This window comes from Coregonus lavaretus (assembly GCF_964263955.1).
Source record: "Coregonus lavaretus genome assembly, chromosome: 2".
In the NCBI taxonomy this organism is placed as follows: Eukaryota; Metazoa; Chordata; class Actinopteri; order Salmoniformes; family Salmonidae; genus Coregonus; species Coregonus lavaretus.
The window spans coordinates 16565676-16589742 of record NC_139989.1 but is presented as its reverse complement, the minus strand read 5'-3'; the positions used below and the strand labels follow the sequence as shown (position 1 = coordinate 16589742).

At 43.2% G+C, this 24067-nt stretch overlaps 1 protein-coding gene across 1 annotated transcript; it reads right to left on the bottom strand.

Annotated features, from left to right (window-relative positions):
• Positions 1 to 16939: 16939 nt before the first annotated feature.
• On the bottom strand, positions 16940 to 21764 carry LOC311102942 (protein CDV3 homolog). Its single transcript, XM_084144435.1, has 5 exons — positions 21319 to 21764; positions 19775 to 19851; positions 19507 to 19637; positions 19180 to 19342; positions 16940 to 19063 (listed from the first exon to the last, which is right to left on the bottom strand). Exons 1-5 carry the CDS (start codon positions 21523 to 21525, stop codon positions 18934 to 18936), a joined length of 708 nt encoding a protein of 235 aa, XP_084000561.1. The 5' UTR covers positions 21526 to 21764; the 3' UTR covers positions 16940 to 18933.
• Between the last annotated feature and the right edge of the window lie 2303 nt (positions 21765 to 24067).

Here is a 24067-nt window from a genome sequence, read left to right as displayed (position 1 = left end):
CAATTTCTGCAGTGGTCAGAGACAGTAGAGATAGCCACTAAACAATTTCTGCAGTGGTCAGAGGCAGTAGAGATAGCCACTAAACAATTTCTGCAGTGGTCAGAGACAGTAGAGATAGCCACTAAACAATCTCTGCTGTGGTCAGAGACAGCCACTAAACAATTTCTGCAGTGGTCAGAGACAGTAGAGATAGCCACTAAACAATTTCTGCAGTGGTCAGAGACAGTAGAGATAGCCACTAAACAATTTCTGCAGTGGTCAGAGACAGTAGAGATAGCCACTAAACAATCTCTGCAGTGGTAAGAGACAGTAGATATAGCCACTAAACAATCTCTGCTGTGGTCAGAGACAGTCACTAAACAATCTCTGCAGTGGTCAGAGACAGTAGAGATAGCCACTAAACAATCTCTGCAGTGGTCAGAGACAGTAGAGATAGCCACTAAACAATCTCTGCTGTGGTCAGAGCAGCCACTAAACAATCTCTGCTGTGGTCAGAGACAGTAGAGATAGCCACTAAACAATCTCTGCTGTGGTCAGAGACAGCCACTAAACAATATCTGCTGTGGTCAGAGACAGTAGATATAGCCACTAAACAATATCTGCAGTGGTCAGAGACAGTAGAGATAGCCACTAAACAATCTCTGCTGTGGTCAGAGACAGCCACTAAACAATTTCTGCAGTGGTCAGAGACAGTAGAGATAGCCACTAAACAATGTCTGCAGTGGTCAGAGACAGTAGAGATAGCCACTAAACAATTTCTGCAGTGGTCAGAGAGAGTAGAGATAGCCACTAAACAATCTCTGCAGTGGTCAGAGACAGTAGAGATAGCCACTAAACAATCTCTGTTGTGTTCAGAGACAGTAGAGATAGCCACTAAACAATCTCTGCTGTGGTCAGAGACAGTAGAGATAGCCACTAAACAATTTCTGCAGTGGTCAGAGTCAGTAGAGATAGCCACTAAACAATTTCTGCAGTGGTCAGAGACAGCCACTAAACAATCTCTGCTGTGGTCAGAGACAGTAGAGATAGCCACTAAACAATCTCTGCTGTGGTCAGAGACAGCCACTAAACAATCTCTGCAGTGGTCAGAGACAGTAGAGATAGCCACTAAAATATGTCTGCAGTGGTCAGAGACAGTAGAGATAGCCACTAAACAATCTCTGCTGTGGTCAGAGACAGTAGAGATAGCCACTAAACAATGTCTGCAGTGTTCAGAGACAGTAGAGATAGCCACTAAACAATCTCTGCTGTGGTCAGAGACAGCCACTAAACAATCTCTGCTGTGGTCAGAGACAGTAGATATAGCCACTAAACAATATCTGCAGTGGTCAGAGACAGTAGAGATAGCCACTAAACAATCTCTGCTGTGGTCAGAGACAGCCACTAAACAATTTCTGCAGTGGTCAGAGACAGTAGAGATAGCCACTAAACAATGTCTGCAGTGGTCAGAGACAGTAGAGATAGCCACTAAACAATCTCTGCTGTGGTCAGAGACAGTAGAAATAGCCACTAAACAATCTCTGCAGTGGTCAGAGACAGTACAGATAGCCACTAAACAATCTCTGCTCTGGTCAGAGACAGTAGAGATAGCCACTAAACAATGTCTGCAGTGGTCAGAGACAGTAGAGATAGCCACTAAACAATCTCTGCTGTGGTCAGAGACAGTAGAGATAGCCACTAAACAATGTCTGCAGTGGTCAGAGACAGTAGAGATAGCCACTAAACAATCTCTGCTGTGGTCAGAGACAGCCACTAAACAATCTCTGCTGTGGTCAGAGACAGTAGAGATAGCCACTAAACAATCTCTGCTGTGGTCAGAGACAGTAGAGATAGCCACTAAACAATTTCTGCAGTGGTCAGAGACAGTAGAGATAGCCACTAAACAATTTCTGCAGTGGTCAGAGGCAGTAGAGATAGCCACTAAACAATTTCTGCAGTGGTCAGAGACAGTAGAGATAGCCACTAAACAATCTCTGCTGTGGTCAGAGACAGCCACTAAACAATTTCTGCAGTGGTCAGAGACAGTAGAGATAGCCACTTAACAATCTCTGCTGTGGTCAGAGACAGCCACTAAACAATCTCTGCTGTGGTCAGAGACAGTAGAGATAGCCACTAAACAATCTCTGCTGTGGTCAGAGACAGCCACTAAACAATCTCTGCTGTTGTCAGAGACAGTAGAGATAGCCACTTAACAATCTCTGCAGTGGTCAGAGACAGTAGAGATAGCCACTAAACAATTTCTGCAGTGGTCAGAGACAGTAGAGATAGCCACTAAACAATTTCTGCAGTGGTCAGAGGCAGTAGAGATAGCCACTAAACAATTTCTGCAGTGGTCAGAGACAGTAGAGATAGCCACTAAACAATCTCTGCTGTGGTCAGAGACAGCCACTAAACAATTTCTGCAGTGGTCAGAGACAGTAGAGATAGCCACTAAACAATTTCTGCAGTGGTCAGAGACAGTAGAGATAGCCACTAAACAATTTCTGCAGTGGTCAGAGACAGTAGAGATAGCCACTAAACAATTTCTGCAGTGGTCAGAGACAGTAGAGATAGCCACTAAACAATTTCTGCAGTGGTCAGAGGCAGTAGAGATAGCCACTAAACAATTTCTGCAGTGGTCAGAGACAGTAGAGATAGCCACTAAACAATCTCTGCTGTGGTCAGAGACAGCCACTAAACAATTTCTGCAGTGGTCAGAGACAGTAGAGATAGCCACTAAACAATTTCTGCAGTGGTCAGAGACAGTAGAGATAGCCACTAAACAATTTCTGCAGTGGTCAGAGACAGTAGAGATAGCCACTAAACAATCTCTGCAGTGGTCAGAGACAGTAGAGATAGCCACTAAACAATCTCTGCTGTGTTCAGAGACAGTAGAGATAGCCACTAAACAATCTCTGCTGTGGTCAGAGACAGCCACTAAACAATCTCTGCAGTGGTCAGAGACAGTAGAGATAACCACTAAACAATCTCTGCTGTGGTCAGAGACAGTAGAGATAGCCACTAAACAATTTCTGCAGTGGTCAGAGACAGTAGAGATAGCCACTAAACAATCTCTGCAGTGGTAAGAGACAGTAGATATAGCCACTAAACAATCTCTGCAGTGGTCAGAGACAGTAGAGATAGCCACTAAACAATCTCTGCAGTGGTCAGAGACAGTAGAGATAGCCACTAAACAATTTCTGCAGTGGTCAGAGACAGTAGAGATAGCCACTAAACAATCTCTGCAGTGGTAAGAGACAGTAGATATAGCCACTAAACAATCTCTGCTGTGGTCAGAGACAGCCACTAAACAATCTCTGCAGTGGTCAGAGACAGTAGAGATAGCCACTAAACAATCTCTGCAGTGGTCAGAGACAGTAGAGATAGCCACTAAACAATCTCTGCTGTGGTCAGAGCAGCCACTAAACAATCTCTGCTGTGGTCAGAGACAGTAGAGATAGCCACTAAACAATTTCTGCAGTGGTCAGAGTCAGTAGAGATAGCCACTAAACAATTTCTGCAGTGGTCAGAGATAGCCACTAAACAATCTCTGCTGTGGTCAGAGACAGCCACTAAACAATCTCTGCAGTGGTCAGAGACAGTAGAGATAACCACTAAACAATCTCTGCTGTGGTCAGAGACAGTAGAGATAGCCACTAAACAATTTCTGCAGTGGTCAGAGACAGTAGAGATAGCCACTAAACAATCTCTGCAGTGGTAAGAGACAGTAGATATAGCCACTAAACAATCTCTGCAGTGGTCAGAGACAGTAGAGATAGCCACTAAACAATCTCTGCAGTGGTCAGAGACAGTAGAGATAGCCACTAAACAATTTCTGCAGTGGTCAGAGACAGTAGAGATAGCCACTAAACAATCTCTGCAGTGGTAAGAGACAGTAGATATAGCCACTAAACAATCTCTGCTGTGGTCAGAGACAGTCACTAAACAATCTCTGCAGTGGTCAGAGACAGTAGAGATAGCCACTAAACAATCTCTGCAGTGGTCAGAGACAGTAGAGATAGCCACTAAACAATCTCTGCTGTGGTCAGAGCAGCCACTAAACAATCTCTGCTGTGGTCAGAGACAGTAGAGATAGCCACTAAACAATCTCTGCTGTGGTCAGAGACAGCCACTAAACAATCTCTGCTGTGGTCAGAGACAGTAGATATAGCCACTAAACAATATCTGCAGTGGTCAGAGACAGTAGAGATAGCCACTAAACAATCTCTGCTGTGGTCAGAGACAGCCACTAAACAATTTCTGCAGTGGTCAGAGACAGTAGAGATAGCCACTAAACAATGTCTGCAGTGGTCAGAGACAGTAGAGATAGCCACTAAACAATCTCTGCTGTGGTCAGAGACAGTAGAAATAGCCACTAAACAATCTCTGCAGTGGTCAGAGACAGTACAGATAGCCACTAAACAATCTCTGCTCTGGTCAGAGACAGTAGAGATAGCCACTAAACAATGTCTGCAGTGGTCAGAGACAGTAGAGATAGCCACTAAACAATCTCTGCTGTGGTCAGAGACAGTAGAGATAGCCACTAAACAATGTCTGCAGTGGTCAGAGACAGTAGAGATAGCCACTAAACAATCTCTGCTGTGGTCAGAGACAGCCACTAAACAATCTCTGCTGTGGTCAGAGACAGTAGAGATAGCCACTAAACAATCTCTGCTGTGGTCAGAGACAGTAGAGATAGCCACTAAACAATTTCTGCAGTGGTCAGAGACAGTAGAGATAGCCACTAAACAATTTCTGCAGTGGTCAGAGGCAGTAGAGATAGCCACTAAACAATTTCTGCAGTGGTCAGAGACAGTAGAGATAGCCACTAAACAATCTCTGCTGTGGTCAGAGACAGCCACTAAACAATTTCTGCAGTGGTCAGAGACAGTAGAGATAGCCACTTAACAATCTCTGCTGTGGTCAGAGACAGCCACTAAACAATCTCTGCTGTGGTCAGAGACAGTAGAGATAGCCACTAAACAATCTCTGCTGTGGTCAGAGACAGCCACTAAACAATCTCTGCTGTTGTCAGAGACAGTAGAGATAGCCACTTAACAATCTCTGCAGTGGTCAGAGACAGTAGAGATAGCCACTAAACAATTTCTGCAGTGGTCAGAGACAGTAGAGATAGCCACTAAACAATTTCTGCAGTGGTCAGAGGCAGTAGAGATAGCCACTAAACAATTTCTGCAGTGGTCAGAGACAGTAGAGATAGCCACTAAACAATCTCTGCTGTGGTCAGAGACAGCCACTAAACAATTTCTGCAGTGGTCAGAGACAGTAGAGATAGCCACTAAACAATTTCTGCAGTGGTCAGAGACAGTAGAGATAGCCACTAAACAATTTCTGCAGTGGTCAGAGACAGTAGAGATAGCCACTAAACAATTTCTGCAGTGGTCAGAGACAGTAGAGATAGCCACTAAACAATTTCTGCAGTGGTCAGAGGCAGTAGAGATAGCCACTAAACAATTTCTGCAGTGGTCAGAGACAGTAGAGATAGCCACTAAACAATCTCTGCTGTGGTCAGAGACAGCCACTAAACAATTTCTGCAGTGGTCAGAGACAGTAGAGATAGCCACTAAACAATTTCTGCAGTGGTCAGAGACAGTAGAGATAGCCACTAAACAATTTCTGCAGTGGTCAGAGACAGTAGAGATAGCCACTAAACAATCTCTGCAGTGGTCAGAGACAGTAGAGATAGCCACTAAACAATCTCTGCTGTGTTCAGAGACAGTAGAGATAGCCACTAAACAATCTCTGCTGTGGTCAGAGACAGCCACTAAACAATCTCTGCAGTGGTCAGAGACAGTAGAGATAACCACTAAACAATCTCTGCTGTGGTCAGAGACAGTAGAGATAGCCACTAAACAATTTCTGCAGTGGTCAGAGACAGTAGAGATAGCCACTAAACAATCTCTGCAGTGGTAAGAGACAGTAGATATAGCCACTAAACAATCTCTGCAGTGGTCAGAGACAGTAGAGATAGCCACTAAACAATTTCTGCAGTGGTCAGAGACAGTAGAGATAGCCACTAAACAATTTCTGCAGTGGTCAGAGACAGTAGAGATAGCCACTAAACAATCTCTGCAGTGGTAAGAGACTGTAGATATAGCCACTAAACAATCTCTGCTGTGGTCAGAGACAGCCACTAAACAATCTCTGCAGTGGTCAGAGACAGTAGAGATAGCCACTAAACAATCTCTGCAGTGGTCAGAGACAGTAGAGATAGCCACTAAACAATCTCTGCTGTGGTCAGAGCAGCCACTAAACAATCTCTGCTGTGGTCAGAGACAGTAGAGATAGCCACTAAACAATTTCTGCAGTGGTCAGAGTCAGTAGAGATAGCCACTAAACAATTTCTGCAGTGGTCAGAGATAGCCACTAAACAATCTCTGCTGTGGTCAGAGACAGCCACTAAACAATCTCTGCAGAGGTCAGAGACAGTAGAGATAACCACTAAACAATCTCTGCTGTGGTCAGAGACAGTAGAGATAGCCACTAAACAATTTCTGCAGTGGTCAGAGACAGTAGAGATAGCCACTAAACAATCTCTGCAGTGGTAAGAGACAGTAGATATAGCCACTAAACAATCTCTGCAGTGGTCAGAGACAGTAGAGATAGCCACTAAACAATCTCTGCAGTGGTCAGAGACAGTAGAGATAGCCACTAAACAATTTCTGCAGTGGTCAGAGACAGTAGAGATAGCCACTAAACAATCTCTGCAGTGGTAAGAGACAGTAGATATAGCCACTAAACAATCTCTGCTGTGGTCAGAGACAGCCACTAAACAATCTCTGCAGTGGTCAGAGACAGTAGAGATAGCCACTAAACAATCTCTGCAGTGGTCAGAGACAGTAGAGATAGCCACTAAACAATCTCTGCTGTGGTCAGAGCAGCCACTAAACAATCTCTGCTGTGGTCAGAGACAGTAGAGATAGCCACTAAACAATTTCTGCAGTGGTCAGAGACAGTAGAGATAGCCACTAAACAATCTCTGCTGTGTTCAGAGACAGTAGAGATAGCCACTAAACAATCTCTGCTGTGGTCAGAGACAGCCACTAAACAATTTCTGCAGTGGTCAGAGACAGTAGAGATAGCCACTAAACAATTTCTGCAGTGGTCAGAGACAGTAGAGATAGCCACTAAACAATTTCTGCAGTGGTCAGAGACAGTAGAGATAGCCACTAAACAATCTCTGCAGTGGTCAGAGACAGTAGAGATAGCCACTAAACAATCTCTGCTGTGTTCAGAGACAGTAGAGATAGCCACTAAACAATCTCTGCTGTGGTCAGAGACAGCCACTAAACAATCTCTGCAGTGGTCAGAGACAGTAGAGATAACCACTAAACAATCTCTGCTGTGGTCAGAGACAGTAGAGATAGCCACTAAACAATTTCTGCAGTGGTCAGAGACAGTAGAGATAGCCACTAAACAATCTCTGCAGTGGTAAGAGACAGTAGATATAGCCACTAAACAATCTCTGCAGTGGTCAGAGACAGTAGAGATAGCCACTAAACAATCTCTGCAGTGGTCAGAGACAGTAGAGATAGCCACTAAACAATCTCTGCTGTGGTCAGAGACAGCCACTAAACAATCTCTGCAGTGGTCAGAGACAGTAGAGATAGCCACTAAACAATCTCTGCTGTGTTTAGAGACAGTAGAGATAGCCACTAAACAATCTCTGCTGTGGTCAGATACAGTAGAGATAGCCACTAAACAATTTCTGCAGTGGTCAGAGACAGTAGAGATAGCCACTAAACAATTTCTGCAGTGGTCAGAGACAGTAGAGATAGCCACTAAACAATCTCTGCAGTGGTCAGAGACAGTAGAGATAGCCACTAAACAATTTCTGCAGTGGTCAGAGAGAGTAGAGATAGCCACTAAACAATCTCTGCAGTGGTCAGAGACAGTAGAGATAGCCACTAAACAATCTCTGCTGTGGTCAGAGACAGCCACTAAACAATCTCTGCAGTGGTCAGAGACAGTAGAGATAGCCACTAAAATATGTCTGCAGTGTTCAGAGACAGTAGAGATAGCCACTAAACAATCTCTGCTGTGGTCAGAGACAGTAGAGATAGCCACTAAACAATGTCTGCAGTGTTCAGAGACAGTAGAGATAGCCACTAAACAATCTCTGCTGTGGTCAGAGACAGCCACTAAACAATCTCTGCTGTGGTCAGAGACAGTAGATATAGCCACTAAACAATATCTGCAGTGGTCAGAGACAGTAGAGATAGCCACTAAACAATCTCTGCTGTGGTCAGAGACAGCCACTAAACAATTTCTGCAGTGGTCAGAGACAGTAGAGATAGCCACTAAACAATGTCTGCAGTGGTCAGAGACAGTAGAGATAGCCACTAAACAATCTCTGCTGTGGTCAGAGACAGTAGAAATAGCCACTAAACAATCTCTGCAGTGGTCAGAGACAGTACAGATAGCCACTAAACAATCTCTGCTCTGGTCAGAGACAGTAGAGATAGCCACTAAACAATGTCTGCAGTGGTCAGAGACAGTAGAGATAGCCACTAAACAATCTCTGCTGTGGTCAGAGACAGTAGAGATAGCCACTAAACAATGTCTGCAGTGGTCAGAGACAGTAGAGATAGCCACTAAACAATCTCTGCTGTGGTCAGAGACAGCCACTAAACAATCTCTGCTGTGGTCAGAGACAGTAGAGATAGCCACTAAACAATCTCTGCTGTGGTCAGAGACAGTAGAGATAGCCACTAAACAATTTCTGCAGTGGTCAGAGACAGTAGAGATAGCCACTAAACAATTTCTGCAGTGGTCAGAGACAGCAGAGATAGCCACTAAACAATCTCTGCATTGGTCAGAGACAGTAGAGATAGCCACTAAACAATTTCTGCAGTGGTCTGAGAGAGTAGCGATAGCCACTAAACAATCTCTGCTGTGGTCAGAGACAGTAGAGATAGCCACTAAACAATCTCTGCTGTGTTCAGAGACAGTAGAGATAGCCACTAAACAATATCTGCTGTGGTCAGAGACAGTAGAGATAGCCACTAAACAATTTCTGCAGTGGTCAGAGTCAGTAGAGATAGCCACTAAACAATTTCTGCAGTGGTCAGAGACAGCCACTAAACAATCTCTGCTGTGGTCAGAGACAGTAGAGATAGCCACTAAACAATCTCTGCTGTGGTCTGAGACAGACACTAAACAATCTCTGCAGTGGTCAGAGACAGTAGAGATAGCCACTAAAATATGTCTGCAGTGGTCAGAGACAGTAGAGATAGCCACTAAACAATCTCTGCTGTGGTCAGAGACAGTAGAGATAGCCACTAAACAATGTCTGCAGTGTTCAGAGACAGTAGAGATAGCCACTAAACAATCTCTGCTGTGGTCAGAGACAGCCACTAAACAATCTCTGCTGTGGTCAGAGACAGTAGAGATAGCCACTAAACAATTTCTGCAGTGGTCAGAGTCAGTAGAGATAGCCACTAAACAATTTCTGCAGTGGTCAGAGACAGCCACTAAACAATCTCTGCTGTGGTCAGAGACAGTAGAGATAGCCACTAAACAATCTCTGCTGTGGTCAGAGACAGACACTAAACAATCTCTGCAGTGGTCAGAGACAGTAGAGATAGCCACTAAAATATGTCTGCAGTGGTCAGAGACAGTAGAGATAGCCACTAAACAATCTCTGCTGTGGTCAGAGACAGTAGAGATAGCCACTAAACAATGTCTGCAGTGTTCAGAGACAGTAGAGATAGCCACTAAACAATCTCTGCTGTGGTCAGAGACAGCCACTAAACAATCTCTGCTGTGGTCAGAGACAGTAGATATAGCCACTAAACAATCTCTGCAGTGGTCAGAGACAGTAGAGATAGCCACTAAACAATCTCTGCTGTGGTCAGAGAGAGCCACTAAACAATTTCTGCCGTGGTCAGAGACAGTAGAGATAGCCACTAAACAATGTCTGCAGATGTCAGAGACAGTAGAGATAGCCACTAAACAATCTCTGCTGTGGTCAGAGACAGTAGAAATAGCCACTAAACAATCTCTGCAGTGGTCAGAGACAGTACAGATAGCCACTAAACAATCTCTGCTCTGGTCAGAGACAGTAGAGATAGCCACTAAACAATGTCTGCAGTGGTCAGAGACAGTAGAGATAGCCACTAAACAATCTCTGCTGTGGTCAGAGACAGTAGAGATAGCCACTAAACAATCTCTGCTGTGGTCAGAGACAGTAGAGATAGCCACTAAACAATCTCTGCTGTGGTCAGAGACAGCCACTAAACAATTTCTGCAGTGGTCAGAGACAGTAGAGATAGCCACTAAACAATCTCTGCAGTGGTCAGAGACAGTAGAGATAGCCACTAAACAATCTCTGCTGTGTTCAGAGACAGTAGAGATAGCCACTAAACAATCTCTGCTGTGTTCAGAGACAGTAGAGATAGCCACTAAACAATCTCTGCAGTGGTCAGAGATAGCCATTAAACAATCTCTGCTGTGGTCAGAGACAGTAGAGATAGCCACTAAACAATCTCTGCTGTGGTCAGAGAAAGTAGAGATAGCCACTAAACAATCTCTGCTGTGGTCAGAGACAGTAGAGACAGCCACTAAACAATCTCTGCTGTGGTCAGAGACAGTAGATATAGCCACTAAACAATCTCTGCTGTGGTCAGAGACAGTAGAGATAGCCACTAAACAATCTCTGCTGTGGTCAGAGACAGCCACTAAACAATCTCTGCTGTGGTCAGAGACAGTAGAGATAGCCACTTAACAATCTCTGCAGTGGTCAGAGACAGTAGAGATAGCCACTAAACAATTTCTGCAGTGGTCAGAGACAGTAGAGATAGGCACTAAACAATTTCTTCAGTGGTCAGAGACAGTAGAGATAGCCACTAAACAATTTCTGCAGTGGTCAGAGACAGTAGAGATAGCCACTAAACAATTTCTTCAGTGGTCAGAGACAGTAGAGATAGCCACTAAACAATGTCTGCAGTGGTCAGAGACAGTAGAGATAGCCACTAAACAATCTCTGCTGTGGTCAGAGACAGTAGAAATAGCCACTAAACAATATCTGCAGTGGTCAGAGACAGTACAGATAGCCACTAAACAATCTCTGCTCTGGTCAGAGACAGTAGAGATAGCCACTAAACAATGTCTGCAGTGGTCAGAGACAGTAGATATAGCCACTAAACAATCTCTGCTGTGGTCAGAGACAGCCACTAAACAATCTCTGCTGTGGTCAGAGACAGTAGAAATAGCCACTAAACAATCTCTGCAGTGGTCAGAGACAGTAGAGATAGCCACTAAACAATCTCTGCAGTGGTCAGAGACAGTAGAGATAGCCACTAAACAATCTCTGCAGTGGTAAGAGACAGTAGATATAGCCACTAAACAATCTCGGCTGTGGTCAGAGACAGCCACTAAACAATCTCTGCAGTGGTCAGACAGTAGAGATAGCCACTAAACAATCTCTGCAGTGGTCAGAGACAATAGAGATAGCCACTAAACAATCTCTGCTGTGGTCAGACAGCCACTAAACAATCTCTGCTGTGGTCAGACAGTAGAGATAGCCACTAAACAATCTCTGCAGTGGTAAGAGACAGTAGATATAGCCACTAAACAATCTCTGCTGTGGTCAGAGACAGCCACTAAACAATCTCTGCAGTGGTCAGAGACAGTAGAGATAGCCACTAAACAATCTCTGCTGTGGTCAGAGACAGTAGAAATAGCCACTAAACAATCTCTGCAGTGGTCAGAGACAGTACAGTTAGCCACTAAACAATCTCTGCTCTGGTCAGAGACAGTAGAGATAGCCACTAAACAATGTCTGCAGTGGTCAGAGACAGTAGAGATAGCCACTAAACAATCTCTGCTGTGGTCAGAGAGAGTAGAGATAGCCACTAAACAATGTCTGCAGTGGTCAGAGACAGTAGAGATAGCCACTAAACAATCTCTGCTGTGGTCAGAGACAGCCACTAAACAATCTCTGCTGTGGTCAGAGACAGTAGAAATAGCCACTAAACAATCTCTGCAGTGGTCAGAGACAGTAGAGATAGCCACTAAACAATCTCTGCAGTGGTCAGAGACAGTAGAGATAGCCACTAAACAATCTCTGCAGTGGTAAGAGACAGTAGATATAGCCACTAAACAATCTCGGCTGTGGTCAGAGACAGCCACTAAACAATCTCTGCAGTGGTCAGACAGTAGAGATAGCCACTAAACAATCTCTGCAGTGGTCAGAGACAGTAGAGATAGCCACTAAACAATCTCTGCTGTGGTCAGACAGCCACTAAACAATCTCTGCAGTGGTCAGAGACAGTAGAGATAGCCACTAAACAATCTCTGCAGTGGTAAGAGACAGTAGATATAGCCACTAAACAATCTCTGCTGTGGTCAGAGACAGCCACTAAACAATCTCTGCAGTGGTCAGACAGTAGAGATAGCCACTAAACAATCTCTGCAGTGGTCAGAGACAGTAGAGATAGCCACTAAACAATCTCTGCTGTGGTCAGACAGCCACTAAACAATCTCTGCAGTGGTCAGAGACAGTAGAGATAGCCACTAAACAATCTCTGCTGTGGTCAGAGACAGTAGAGATAGCCACTAAACAATTTCTGCAGTGGTCAGAGACCGTAGAGATAGCCACTAAACAATCTCTGCTGTGGTCAGAGACAGTAGAGATAGCCACTAAACAATCTCTGCTGTGGTCAGAGACAGTAGATATAGCCACTAAACAATCTCTGCAGTGGTCAGAGACAGTAGAGATAGCCACTAAACAATCTCTGCAGTGGTCAGAGACAGTAGAGATAGCCACTAAACAATCTCTTCTGTGGTCAGAGACAGTAGAGATAGCCACTAAACAATCTCTGCAGTGGTAAGAGACAGTAGATATAGCCACTAAACAATCTCTGCTGTGGTCAGAGACAGCCACTAAACAATATCTGCTGTGGTCAGAGACAGTAGAGATAGCCACTAAACAATCTCTGCAGTGGTCAGAGACAGTAGAGACAGCCACTAAACAATCTCTGCTGTGGTCAGAGACAGTAGATATAGCCACTAAACAATCTCTGCTGTGGTCAGAGACAGTAGAGATAGCCACTAAACAATCTCTGCTGTGGTCAGAGACAGCCACTAAACAATCTCTGCTGTGGTCAGAGACAGTAGAGATAGCCACTAAACAATCTCTGCTGTGGTCAGAGACAGTAGAGATAGCCACTAAACAATCTCTGCAGTGGTAAGAGACAGTAGATATAGCCACTAAACAATCTCTGCTGTGGTCAGAGACAGCCACTAAACAATCTCTGCTGTGGTAAGAGACAGTAGAGATAGCCACTAAACAATATCTGCTGTGGTCAGAGACAGTAGAGATAGCCACTAAACAATCTCTGCTGTGGTCTCTCTGAATAAAGCACAATCACAGACTGAAGTGAAGATGAGAGGAATTATACTGTTCAGTCTTCTGGGTGTTGTCCTGGCTCTGCCTAAACCTCAACAACAAGAACTAGACAGCTGGTAAGAAATAATTGTCTTTGAGTGAATACTAATATAGGCTGAAAGGACTGCTAGGTTAAAATGTTTTGAATAAATTCTCATACATGAATCCTCTGAGATCATTTTGATTAAACAAACTCAGAGACAAACAGACAAAAAAATCGAATGGTATAAGTTCCAAATGGTATTTTTGTTGTTCCATCAAGATACTTCAGTAAAGATCATAATGGGTACTGCAAAAATAGAAAAGGCATAAATTATAAATGCTAATTGTGACTGAGATTAGGGAAAGGATAAAGATAATTTTATATCATAGAATGTTCAATGGGTTTGTTAGAGAACAGAACAGTGTATTTTGAGTAATTGGACATTTGCTTTGCCTGGTGTCAATGGCCTTTCTGAAACAGGGTAAACACGCATTTACAGGAATTCATAGCCTACTCTTATATACTGTAAATACAAATCTGTGATTTAAAAGAGTTGATTGACCCCAGTAAAAGCAGCTATGTTTACCCCATGTTTTTGTATTGATTTGCAACTTATTTTGGGGACAAATTGTTCAAATACAAAGACACTGTTAAGAGATGAATGGGCTATTATTAATATTACATTATTTTAGTGGCCAAAAGGTGTCAGGATTCTCCTTGAAAATGAATTTAGAGAACAGAAACAACAAGTGAGTGTACCTACGTATTGTAAACTAAAGGACCTGCCGTTTGTGTTTTTATGGCTGTCATGATGCATATTTCTCTACAGGAGATGTCCCATGGTTTGGTAGACACAGGTACTCAGCCCACTACAGAGCCCACTTCCAGACCCTTTACATACATGGAGAAGACAATCCTATCAGCAGTTGTAAACACTTTTATATCAGCAGTTGTAAATGCTATTCAGAGTTTGGATGAAAATTGCTGTTAACTATTGCTGGTTTGAGTTGGGTCTATCGTTGGAGTGTCCATTAAACCACAGAGATGGAGGTTACAGTTTTAAGGGCTGATGCCCAGTTTATTATTGCAGATGAATTGGATGAAGGTTGAACAGATGAATTGATGGTTAACTTGGAAATAAGGAAAAAACATACATGGCAGTGATTCCATATAAAAGGTCAAACCAAATCCATATAAATCAAATGTAGGCCTACTCTTGAATCTCTGAGAAATGTTCTTTAATTGACACATGCCATCTCCAATCAATCAATCAATGTCTGGTTGTATGTGTGCGTTTGGTGAGGGGGTCGCCTAAACCAGGGGAGGCGTAGATCTGCTAATCTTAATGACACAAAGCCTATTATTTGGCAGGGAATATTATTTGTAGATCAGATGAAATAAATTAAAGATGAACTTCACAGGGTGGTGAAAGTGCACGGTGATGAGCTTGATGCTCCTTTCCAATAAATATCGTGGGTCTTATTCAGGTGACATGATGATCGATGCTTGACCGCAATTTGACAAATAACAATAGTCTCGCTCTTATCCATAATAATCCCATCATGTAGACTAGCATACCCGCACAGCCTACTCGCACTGTATCTGCCAGCTGTTTGCTAGAGCGGACGTGCCAAGACCAGAGTACACACATATGCCATTTAAAGCGAACGTTTTTGAGACAAAACTATCGGTAAAGTTGAAAATGTGATGGAAACACATTGAAATTCAGATTTTTATTTTGTGTACACTACGTCATCACGCACAGATTTTTAACCGCAACAAGTCATATTTGTTGATTGTTTATTAAGTGTGAGTAAAATGGAATACATATTGTAGGCTACACATGGGTTATTGTAGGGGATTTCTATGCTTGCAATTTTAGAGGCGTTATCTGTGTTAGGGAAACCAACCCTTAATGAGCAAGTACCCCAGACACCAGTCCTGGGGTCAATATCAAGTGCATTTGACTGCTTGGCATATAGTTTACCCAGTAATTTATGTGAAATGATGTACATGTATAGTCTAATCCTCTTCTATACAGTTTATTTTGCTTACTGACAAAATAAACAAAGGTTGAGAATTAAAGAAATAAACTGCAGGCTGTAGTGATGCTGACATGCAATCAATTACCATACAGTAAGAATCTTTGTGAACTCCATTTAATCACATCTGTTACATTTCCATGTTGCACAATCACAAATAATAATGAGGAAGGTACAATGGCATGAAGTAATGGCAAACAGCATATCCCATATGCTGCAAAAAAAACTATGTTCTCATTCCATATTTTGAGAAAACCATCATTTACATTACATTTTAGTCATTTAGCAGACGCTCTTATCCAGAGTGACTTACAGTTAGTGAGTGCATAAATTTTATTTTTCATACTGGCCCCCCGTGGGAATTGAACCCACAACCCTGGCGTTGCAAACGCCATGCTCTACCAACTGAGCTACATCACAAAAACACAAAACAAGTCTTGTGAATGTTAGAAAGAGCTTGGGCTGGAATATAATGTCCTTATCAGGATATTAATTCCTTGGACCATGTTGATCATGTTCAGCTTCTAGTAGAAGTGGAATTTCGATAACATCCACTTCATCAGCAATAACAAAGGTGAATGCCATGTCTGCCATTGTCGTGTTTCCTAGAAAAGCAGAAGTTGTCTGACTTGCTGTTGGTGCATATAAGAGAAGGCTCATTGTAATGGCTGGAATGCCATAATGGAACGGAGTCAAACATGGTTTCATGTTTGATACCTTTCCATTTTTCCATTCCATACATTACAATAGCTCCTCCCACCAGCCTCCACTGGTGCATCTTTACCTCCCCCAATTTTACTTGTTGACTTCTGTCTACTTTCGGTTTACCACTCAAACGCGCCCATTGGGGAGCCACAGGGGTTTTTCCACATTAGCTAAGCATTTGCATCTGATGTAAACTTTGCCAGAGATTTACTTATCGTTTGCACCTGTAGCAGTCTTTGGCTAGGTCCAGGTGTTATGAAACTGATGTTTTGTACAGTTGTGGCTAGATGGAACACAGCTTTCCAACCTTAACCTTATTCTCTTAATCTGCTAAATTAATTATCCTAACCTGCTAAATTAAGTAACTTCTGTCCATAGCTGGTTTAGCTAAAATGTTAGAAGTGTCAAACATCAGTCCCGACAAACCATCAGTACCACATCGGCAGAGCACTGATTTAGGAAACACAATGGCAACACCAAACTCACAGCTGGTGAGGTGAACCCTCAAGAACTAATGAAATTACTTAAGATACAGTTAACGACTTCAATATACAACTGGCAAAAAAAATTGACATCCTGTATCTAAAATGTTGTGTGCAATTTATCAGCTTTTAAACTGCAATTACATTTAAGGCTCAACCCAAGATGGTGCTCTGAAAAATAATTTATCAATGTGCATTACTGTGCCTACTTAAATTCAGTACTTACCAGTTGCCAATACTCTTGCAGAATAGTTTCTCAGTGTGGCCTTTCACATGAACATCTAGCCTACCTGTGAAATAAACAGTCACTTTCAGGTTAAGAACTCAGACAAGACACCCATCACAAGGATCACTGTTTATTTTGTCTTAAACTAGTCTTTGATTAACAGTTCTCAGTAGAAATGTTCACTACTTCCACCCACAATGTTTAGGCAGGGGTCCACAGGATGCTTTATGTGCTACAGTGCCCTCCACAACTCTGGCCATCCATTCGCAAATTCTAAGTTCCATTATATTTCGAATGGCTTCGACAGAAATGTGTGAACAACTCCAGCTCTTCTTAGTTCTAACCCTCTGTTCAACCTAAGGAAATGCAAACACAGTTATTCTAATCTAAACCACCTGACCTTTATTTTTTATCTGCATCGGTTCATGAGGAGACAGTGGTCAGGTGGTTTGGAGCCCAAGCAGAAAGATAGCAGGCACTGACTGAAGCTCTCCAGGACCAGGGTTACATGTCACAGACCTGCTCAACAAACATTTCAATAAGTACGGAAACAATACATCTCATATTTGGAGAAGGAGCTTTGAGGGCAACTATCTCTATGGGGAGGATGGCGAAAGATGGGTGAATTCCATGCTGCAGAATAGGGTAAACTTGAATGTCTTGGACCGAAGCAATTCTATTAATATAGGAGAAAGCAAACAGATATGTAATCAAAATGGACAGCAGTATGACAGGCCATACTTACTGTGGTCAATTACAGGCATTGGGTACAGAAGAGTCATTTTTGGGACGTTGTAGCTAGTATATCTCTTTGCACCTGTAACAATATGTCAGTCTATTTTTCCCATGTTCCACCTCTACACAATGGTGTAAGTTCATGAACACTGTGGTGGAAACACAGCCCTCAAAGTAAAACAAAGGACAAAACCCAGGACCGAATCCTCAGAATCCTGTAAAAAGTCAAAACATCTACCAAAGGAATGACTTCAGATTAGAAAGGAGGAGCTTTAATAATGGTTTGCCAATGTTAATAATCAAATTTAAAAAAATAAATGGGAGCAAGTCAAACGGTGGATATGAAGGACAGTTAGTCAGTATAATCTTCTGACAAACTACAACTCAGCACTACATTCTTGAACAGGGAAGGAGGTTGGTTGCTCTTTAAGTGGCGAGATCCAGGAGGCAGGCAACAGCCCATGAGACAACGAGCAAGTTTCTCTTCAGAGGACGAAGCAGTTTCCCTCTCTTGCTCTTTACAGTAAGGCCACTTTTAAATAGTCATTCTAAATGAGGACCATAACTTCTCTCCTGTGTCCACAGATCTTTGCAGGAGTCCCATTCTTGAGGAAAACAAATCTTCAAGTTTCTAAGTGAAAGAGCCTGGTGGTCTTCTCTTCTGCAGGGCTGGTGTTTGCCCCACTCACCACCAAGAGCCAAAGCCCGCTCAACATGGTCACCACAGCTATGCGACTGAGGTAGTCTCCCCTCACGTGCCCTAATCATAACTCAAACACACCCCAACCATGTGCAGTTCGGGTTATAACGATCTCGCAAAAAATATATCTATTCTCAACAGTTCGTAAATTCAACTCGCACAATTTTGTGTCTTCGATCCTCTGTGGCTTTATCATCAAAGCAAGTTGAAGTCCAGAGAAGTTGCACCATACAACTGCTGCTCTTAAAACAATCCAAAAAAACAACCGTACGTTGCCGTTTGCTATTGTTGATGCTGCAGTGTCGTTCATATGGGTGTATCATATAGATTAGATTTTTTTTTGTTTCAGTTAATCACTTGCCACAGCCCTTTTGGATGTAGTCCTTCAGTTTTGCCAACCAAGTGCTTTGTGTACGTACTGCATATAATGCATGTAGATGTAAAGTGTGTGTCAGTGTATATGGTTCACTGTGTGAGGTGTATGGGAGTGTGTTTGTATGTATTGTACTGGGTGTGAGGGAGAGAAGGTCCAGTGTGGTGGTGGCAGCAGCGCCAGCATTCATTTTCAGGACTGCGCTGTAGTTAGGTACACACAGCTGTAGTTCAGCTCCCTCTGGCGGCTGGGCAAGACCACGTTGGATGGGCGGGGGGAGGGGAGGGGGGTTGGGGTGTGCTACTTGTCCCCCAAGATGGCATACTGGTTACCAAGCTCCAACTGCTGCAGGGAAGCCCCACTGCCTCCTTCCTCTCGGCCACGGTTCTTGTGCTTCACCACCTCAAAGGTCTTCTCCATCTCCCTGTCCCTGAAACCCAAGCATTGGATATATTAATTAAACAAACTTTAAGACGTTTCTACACTCTGTATGTGTGCCCACCTACGCATGTTTGTAAGATGAGTGATATTTAGAGGTGCACTGACCTGCGTGTCTCAACATGCTTGGAGCCAGCCCCGAGTGAGGGGAACTGTGTGTCGCTGAAGATCTCAGGGGGCCCCTGGTTGGGGCCACGCTTGGTGGTGGTCAGTCGGGCCCCTGGGGGGCGGTACACCCCAGAAGGCTTGGACTCAGGCACCTCTTCCACCTCTGTAGAGACGAGAGCAGAGAACCAGTCAGTAAAAACAGGGGCAAGGCTCATTATTTATCCACATGAATTGCCAAAACTATAGGGTCTATATGGGAGTAACACTTTTTAATACTACAATTAAGAGTGTGGAATTGATACGTAGAGCGGAGAAAGGTATACCCACCAACAGGGGCAGCGGCAGGGGGCTGGGCACCAGACTTGTTCCAGGGCCCAGACATTTTGTCTCCACTGACCAGGATGATCTCTCCATCTTCACCGACCTCCTCCTCATACTCCTCTTCCTCCTTCTCATCACTGCCACAACCGCCAGAGATAACACAGTCAACAAAAATGTGCAACTAGTACAGATGTTTAACATGTCATTAGGCTACTGTTTTCTGCCCACTGAATGAATGCGACCCTGTTCCCCCCCCCCTAATGTTCAGCCTTGCCTTATCTGCAGAGCCTGCAGTCTGAGTCCGCTGTAGTCCACCTCCTTCGCCTCAAACTCCTTCCACTCCTCGTCCTCCTGCAGACAGAGCACAGCTCATCAGTTCCACAACCCACTGACTGATGGTTTAGCAATCCAAAGGTGTGTTCGTAAATTCAATCTGGAGTGCCAGAGTGCGCTCAGGGCGTTCGTAAATTCAGAGCATTGTCAGATTGTCCGTTTGTAAATTCTCAGAGCATTCAGAGCGCACACTGGACGCTCTGGCTGAGGAGTAGGGTTGATCCGAGCGTTATGACCTCACAACGGCAGTCAAGCACCCATGCTAACTGACTAACGTTGACTAGCTACTTCCAGACACAAATGAGAGAACACTTCACTCTGACCATTTTACTCGAACTTGCAGAGCTGGTTAGGCTGTTTTCACGTTATCCAGAGCGTTGGTGACTAACTGTGCTGCTGGCAACAATTTAACTTTTTTTTTTTTTGCCGACACCGGCCATATTCAATGGGTGTTGAGCCTTCTTAAATTAATCAGTTATTCTGCGCTCCGACGAGATAGCTCTGAAATCGGAGTAGATGGCCAGAATGAATTTTCGAACGCACCCCAAGGCTTCATACATTTGTGTCGTCATCATATCAATCTCAATTGATCATGCAAACTTGGCCATCAAAAGTAAAGTTTGTCAAGGGAACAAATAAAATAGAAACTAGGATCTGGATACAGGCCACGCCCTAACTTGAGATAGTCTCAAAGCATCACAACACCCCTGGAAAATGTGTCATAACCTCAGAGAACCACGTTATCTGCTTAAAATGCTAGCTACTAGTAACGTTATCACCAGTAGGTTCTACTCTTTCTGTGCATCATTTGTCTACACAAATGGTTCTACGTTTAACAGCTGGAGTCCAGTCTCCATTTCCCAGGACCAACCATCTGAACCCTCAGACGAATATTGTAGGCCTAAGCATCTAGTGAATGAGGCCAAATAGCTAGTACATTATTCGTCTTCCAAATTGACAGATGGGACTAAATTAATCAGTTAGCAAGCTAGTTGTATTTACATTCGTCATGACGCATGTTACTACAATGCTGGCTGTATTTACCAATAATATTCAAATTCGTCACGAGGCATGTTACAGTTTTCACTTGTCGAAAACATGCTAGCCACACTAACGTTAACTATCGTTGATCAATCGAGAAAGCTGACAGTGGCGCGGCCTAAAGTAATCGAGAAACGACTGCTCACCGTCTGGAATACATCGTGAGTGTGCAGTCTAACTAGCTAACGTTAGCTTGCGAACTCAATTATTGGATTGCTGTTTTAAGTAGCGAACTAGTTGGCTAGGTAGCTAACTAAAACGTACATATCGCTCCATAAGTCGTGTGTGAGGCCGGTGTAATAACTAGCCAGCCATTGTGAATTACCAAACAGCCATGAGTCATCACCGTTATGAGGCAAACTAGCTAGCAACAGATTGACTTGGCTAGTAGTAGCAAGTAGCTTGCTGGCTAACTAGTACTAGCGCGACGCTAGCTAACGTTACCTTCTCCGGCTGCGCATCTTGATTTTCGTTTTTCGTGCCCGACTTCTCCTTTTCCTTCTTGTTCTTTTTCAAGACAATTGGTGTGGGCCCAGCTGGGGCTTCCTTTCCCTTGCCTCCCTTTTCTTTCTTCTTCTTTTTATCCCTCTTGGCAAAGAAATCATCCAGGCTCTTCTCCGGCGCAGCACCACCAGTCTCGACATCCGCCATTTTCTTTCAGAAACAAACGCTATGCAAGGACAAACGTAAATTTCACAACGTCTCTATAAATCAGTTGAAGGGGAGGGATTAAATTCTTATTCGACCAGAGCAATCAAACAATTTCCCTTCTAGCGTGAAAAAGAAAATGTAGCTACTGTCTGACCGCCTGTCTTTCAATGTGCCACATTACCAATCTTTGGGGCTGCGCTCGCTCACTGCTATTTGACAGGCTAACCGGATGTACAGCCAATGCATACTTTTCAAGATGCCCCGGATGAACATGAACATAAATATAATGGACATGCTGAAGAACCAATTAACTGCAAATAAAAAAAACTTTAACCAATGAAATTGCATGTCTTTTTTTAATCATCCTATCACAGTAGCCTGGTAGTAATCTGATACCACACCATGAGGTCCACTGTAGTAGTGTGGTCCTCTCTGATCAATTGATTGTATTGATCATTGACCAGTTGATAATGGAACCAGAGAGCAGCACTTAAACAAATCTTTATTTTATTAATAAGTTTACTTGTTTTCTCAAAGCCAGCATTCCAAGTCTTTACAGTACAAGCATTGTGGTACCCTGGATGCGACCTTCGATGAAAACGTACTTATTCCTGCTCTCCGTTCAATGATAGTCTTCACTTAGAAATATATTGTGTGCTTTCCACAGGCGGGATGCCACCGTGTGAAACTATGGGCTTAGCATGGGACTGGGCTGCCCATAGAGCAGCTTTCCTGTATTAGGCCTACTATTGGGCTGGGGCCCACCAGTATATTTTGTGTAAAGGGCCTACATGGGGCCCTCACATCATAGGGTAGTTGAAACTTCTTACATAATAGTCAAACAATGACAACAAATGACATTGAATATTACGATATTTATTAGTGATAGAAGAAAGCGGTAGCTCATCAATGCACCCCAAGTAGTGAAGCTCTCTAGATAAGCATTAGCAAAGTGTAGGCTTTATCCAATGACAGTGAGGCCATGTATATAATGGCCACTAGCCAGATCCAGCAGAGATGAACAGAGAACATTCTAGTCAATGGTTTAGCTGGGGTCAGCAAGGCACTGACACATTGCTTTGTCCCACAGGTTTAATGTACATCTGTCTTGTTACCCATCTGTCTGCAGCAAGTGGTAATGATTCTTCTCCCATTTTTTAGTTCATGGACAATTAAAATTAAGATAGCCTTGTGTAGCGTAGAAGGTTGATCAAATAAAATACAAATTGGGAGTGGCACAATTTCTCAGGAGTACTATGCAGTTAATATGCAACTATAACAGTTGTCATCACAGTCTTCATGGATGAGTGAAATAAGTAAAATAGATTAATGGTCAGTAAGACATGTTCAAAGCTTTTCTCTTTTATTGCTCAGCAGTAAAAATTACAGTGTATGTTACAATACAAAAAATACATGACATTGGACACAAGATACTGCCTCTCCTCTCCATTCTACATTTAGCAAAATACCCATTCTCTGGTATGGCACCACATGCCCGTTGCAGCAACACTGAGTATACAAAACATTAAGAACACCTGCTCTTTCCATAACATAGACTGGCCAGGTGTATCCAGGTGAAAGCTATGATCCCTTATTGATGTCACTTGTTAAATCTACTTAAATCAGTGTAGATGAAGGGGAAGAGACAGGTTAAATAATGATTTTCAAGCCTTGAGACAATTGAGACATGGATTGTGTATGTGTGTCATTCAGAGGGTGAATGGGCAGGACAAAAAATGTAAGTGCCTTTGAACAGGGTTTGGTAGTAGGGGCCAGGCACACCGGTTTGTGTCAAGAACTGCAACGCTGGTGGGTTTATCCACGCTCAACAGTTTCCCGTGTGTATCAAGAATGGTCCACCACCCAGACAACATCCAGCCAACTTGACACAACTGTGGGAAGCATTGGAATCAACATGGGCCAGCATCCCTGTGGAACACTTTCGACACCTTGTAGAGTCCATGCCCCGACGAATTGAGGCTGTTCTGAGGGCAAAGGGGGGGGGGGGGGGGGGCAACTCAATATTAGGAAGGTGTTCCTAATGTTTGGTATACTCAGTGTACATCCAGTAGATTGATAACATATTCAACAAAATGATAATTCAACAAAATCTTCAAACATAGGGTAGTATGATTTAAAAGATCAGCGTTTCACAATGTGACAAGCAGAGGCAGTAACAGAGGCAGCATTTAGCAACTAGCAAAAGTAAAGCATGATACACTGAAATTGATTTGATAATGAAACAAAATATGTATGTTTGATTCAACTCTGCCACTGTATGTGCTCACAGTAAATATTCAGGATAAAATTTTATCTCAGTATTTTCATTGGTCATGATTTCTACGGCATTTTTTAATTTTTACATCCAGCAATTAAATCAAATATCATTCAATATCTGTACATTACAGTAATAAACACAATTTACTCTCATGGACAAATACTGTACTTATGGAGGGAGATTATGATATGTTTGGTCTCAAAATATTAAGGTTAGAGAGGGCTAACGTTAAACAAACCTCATTGAGTGCCAAAACCAGAACCC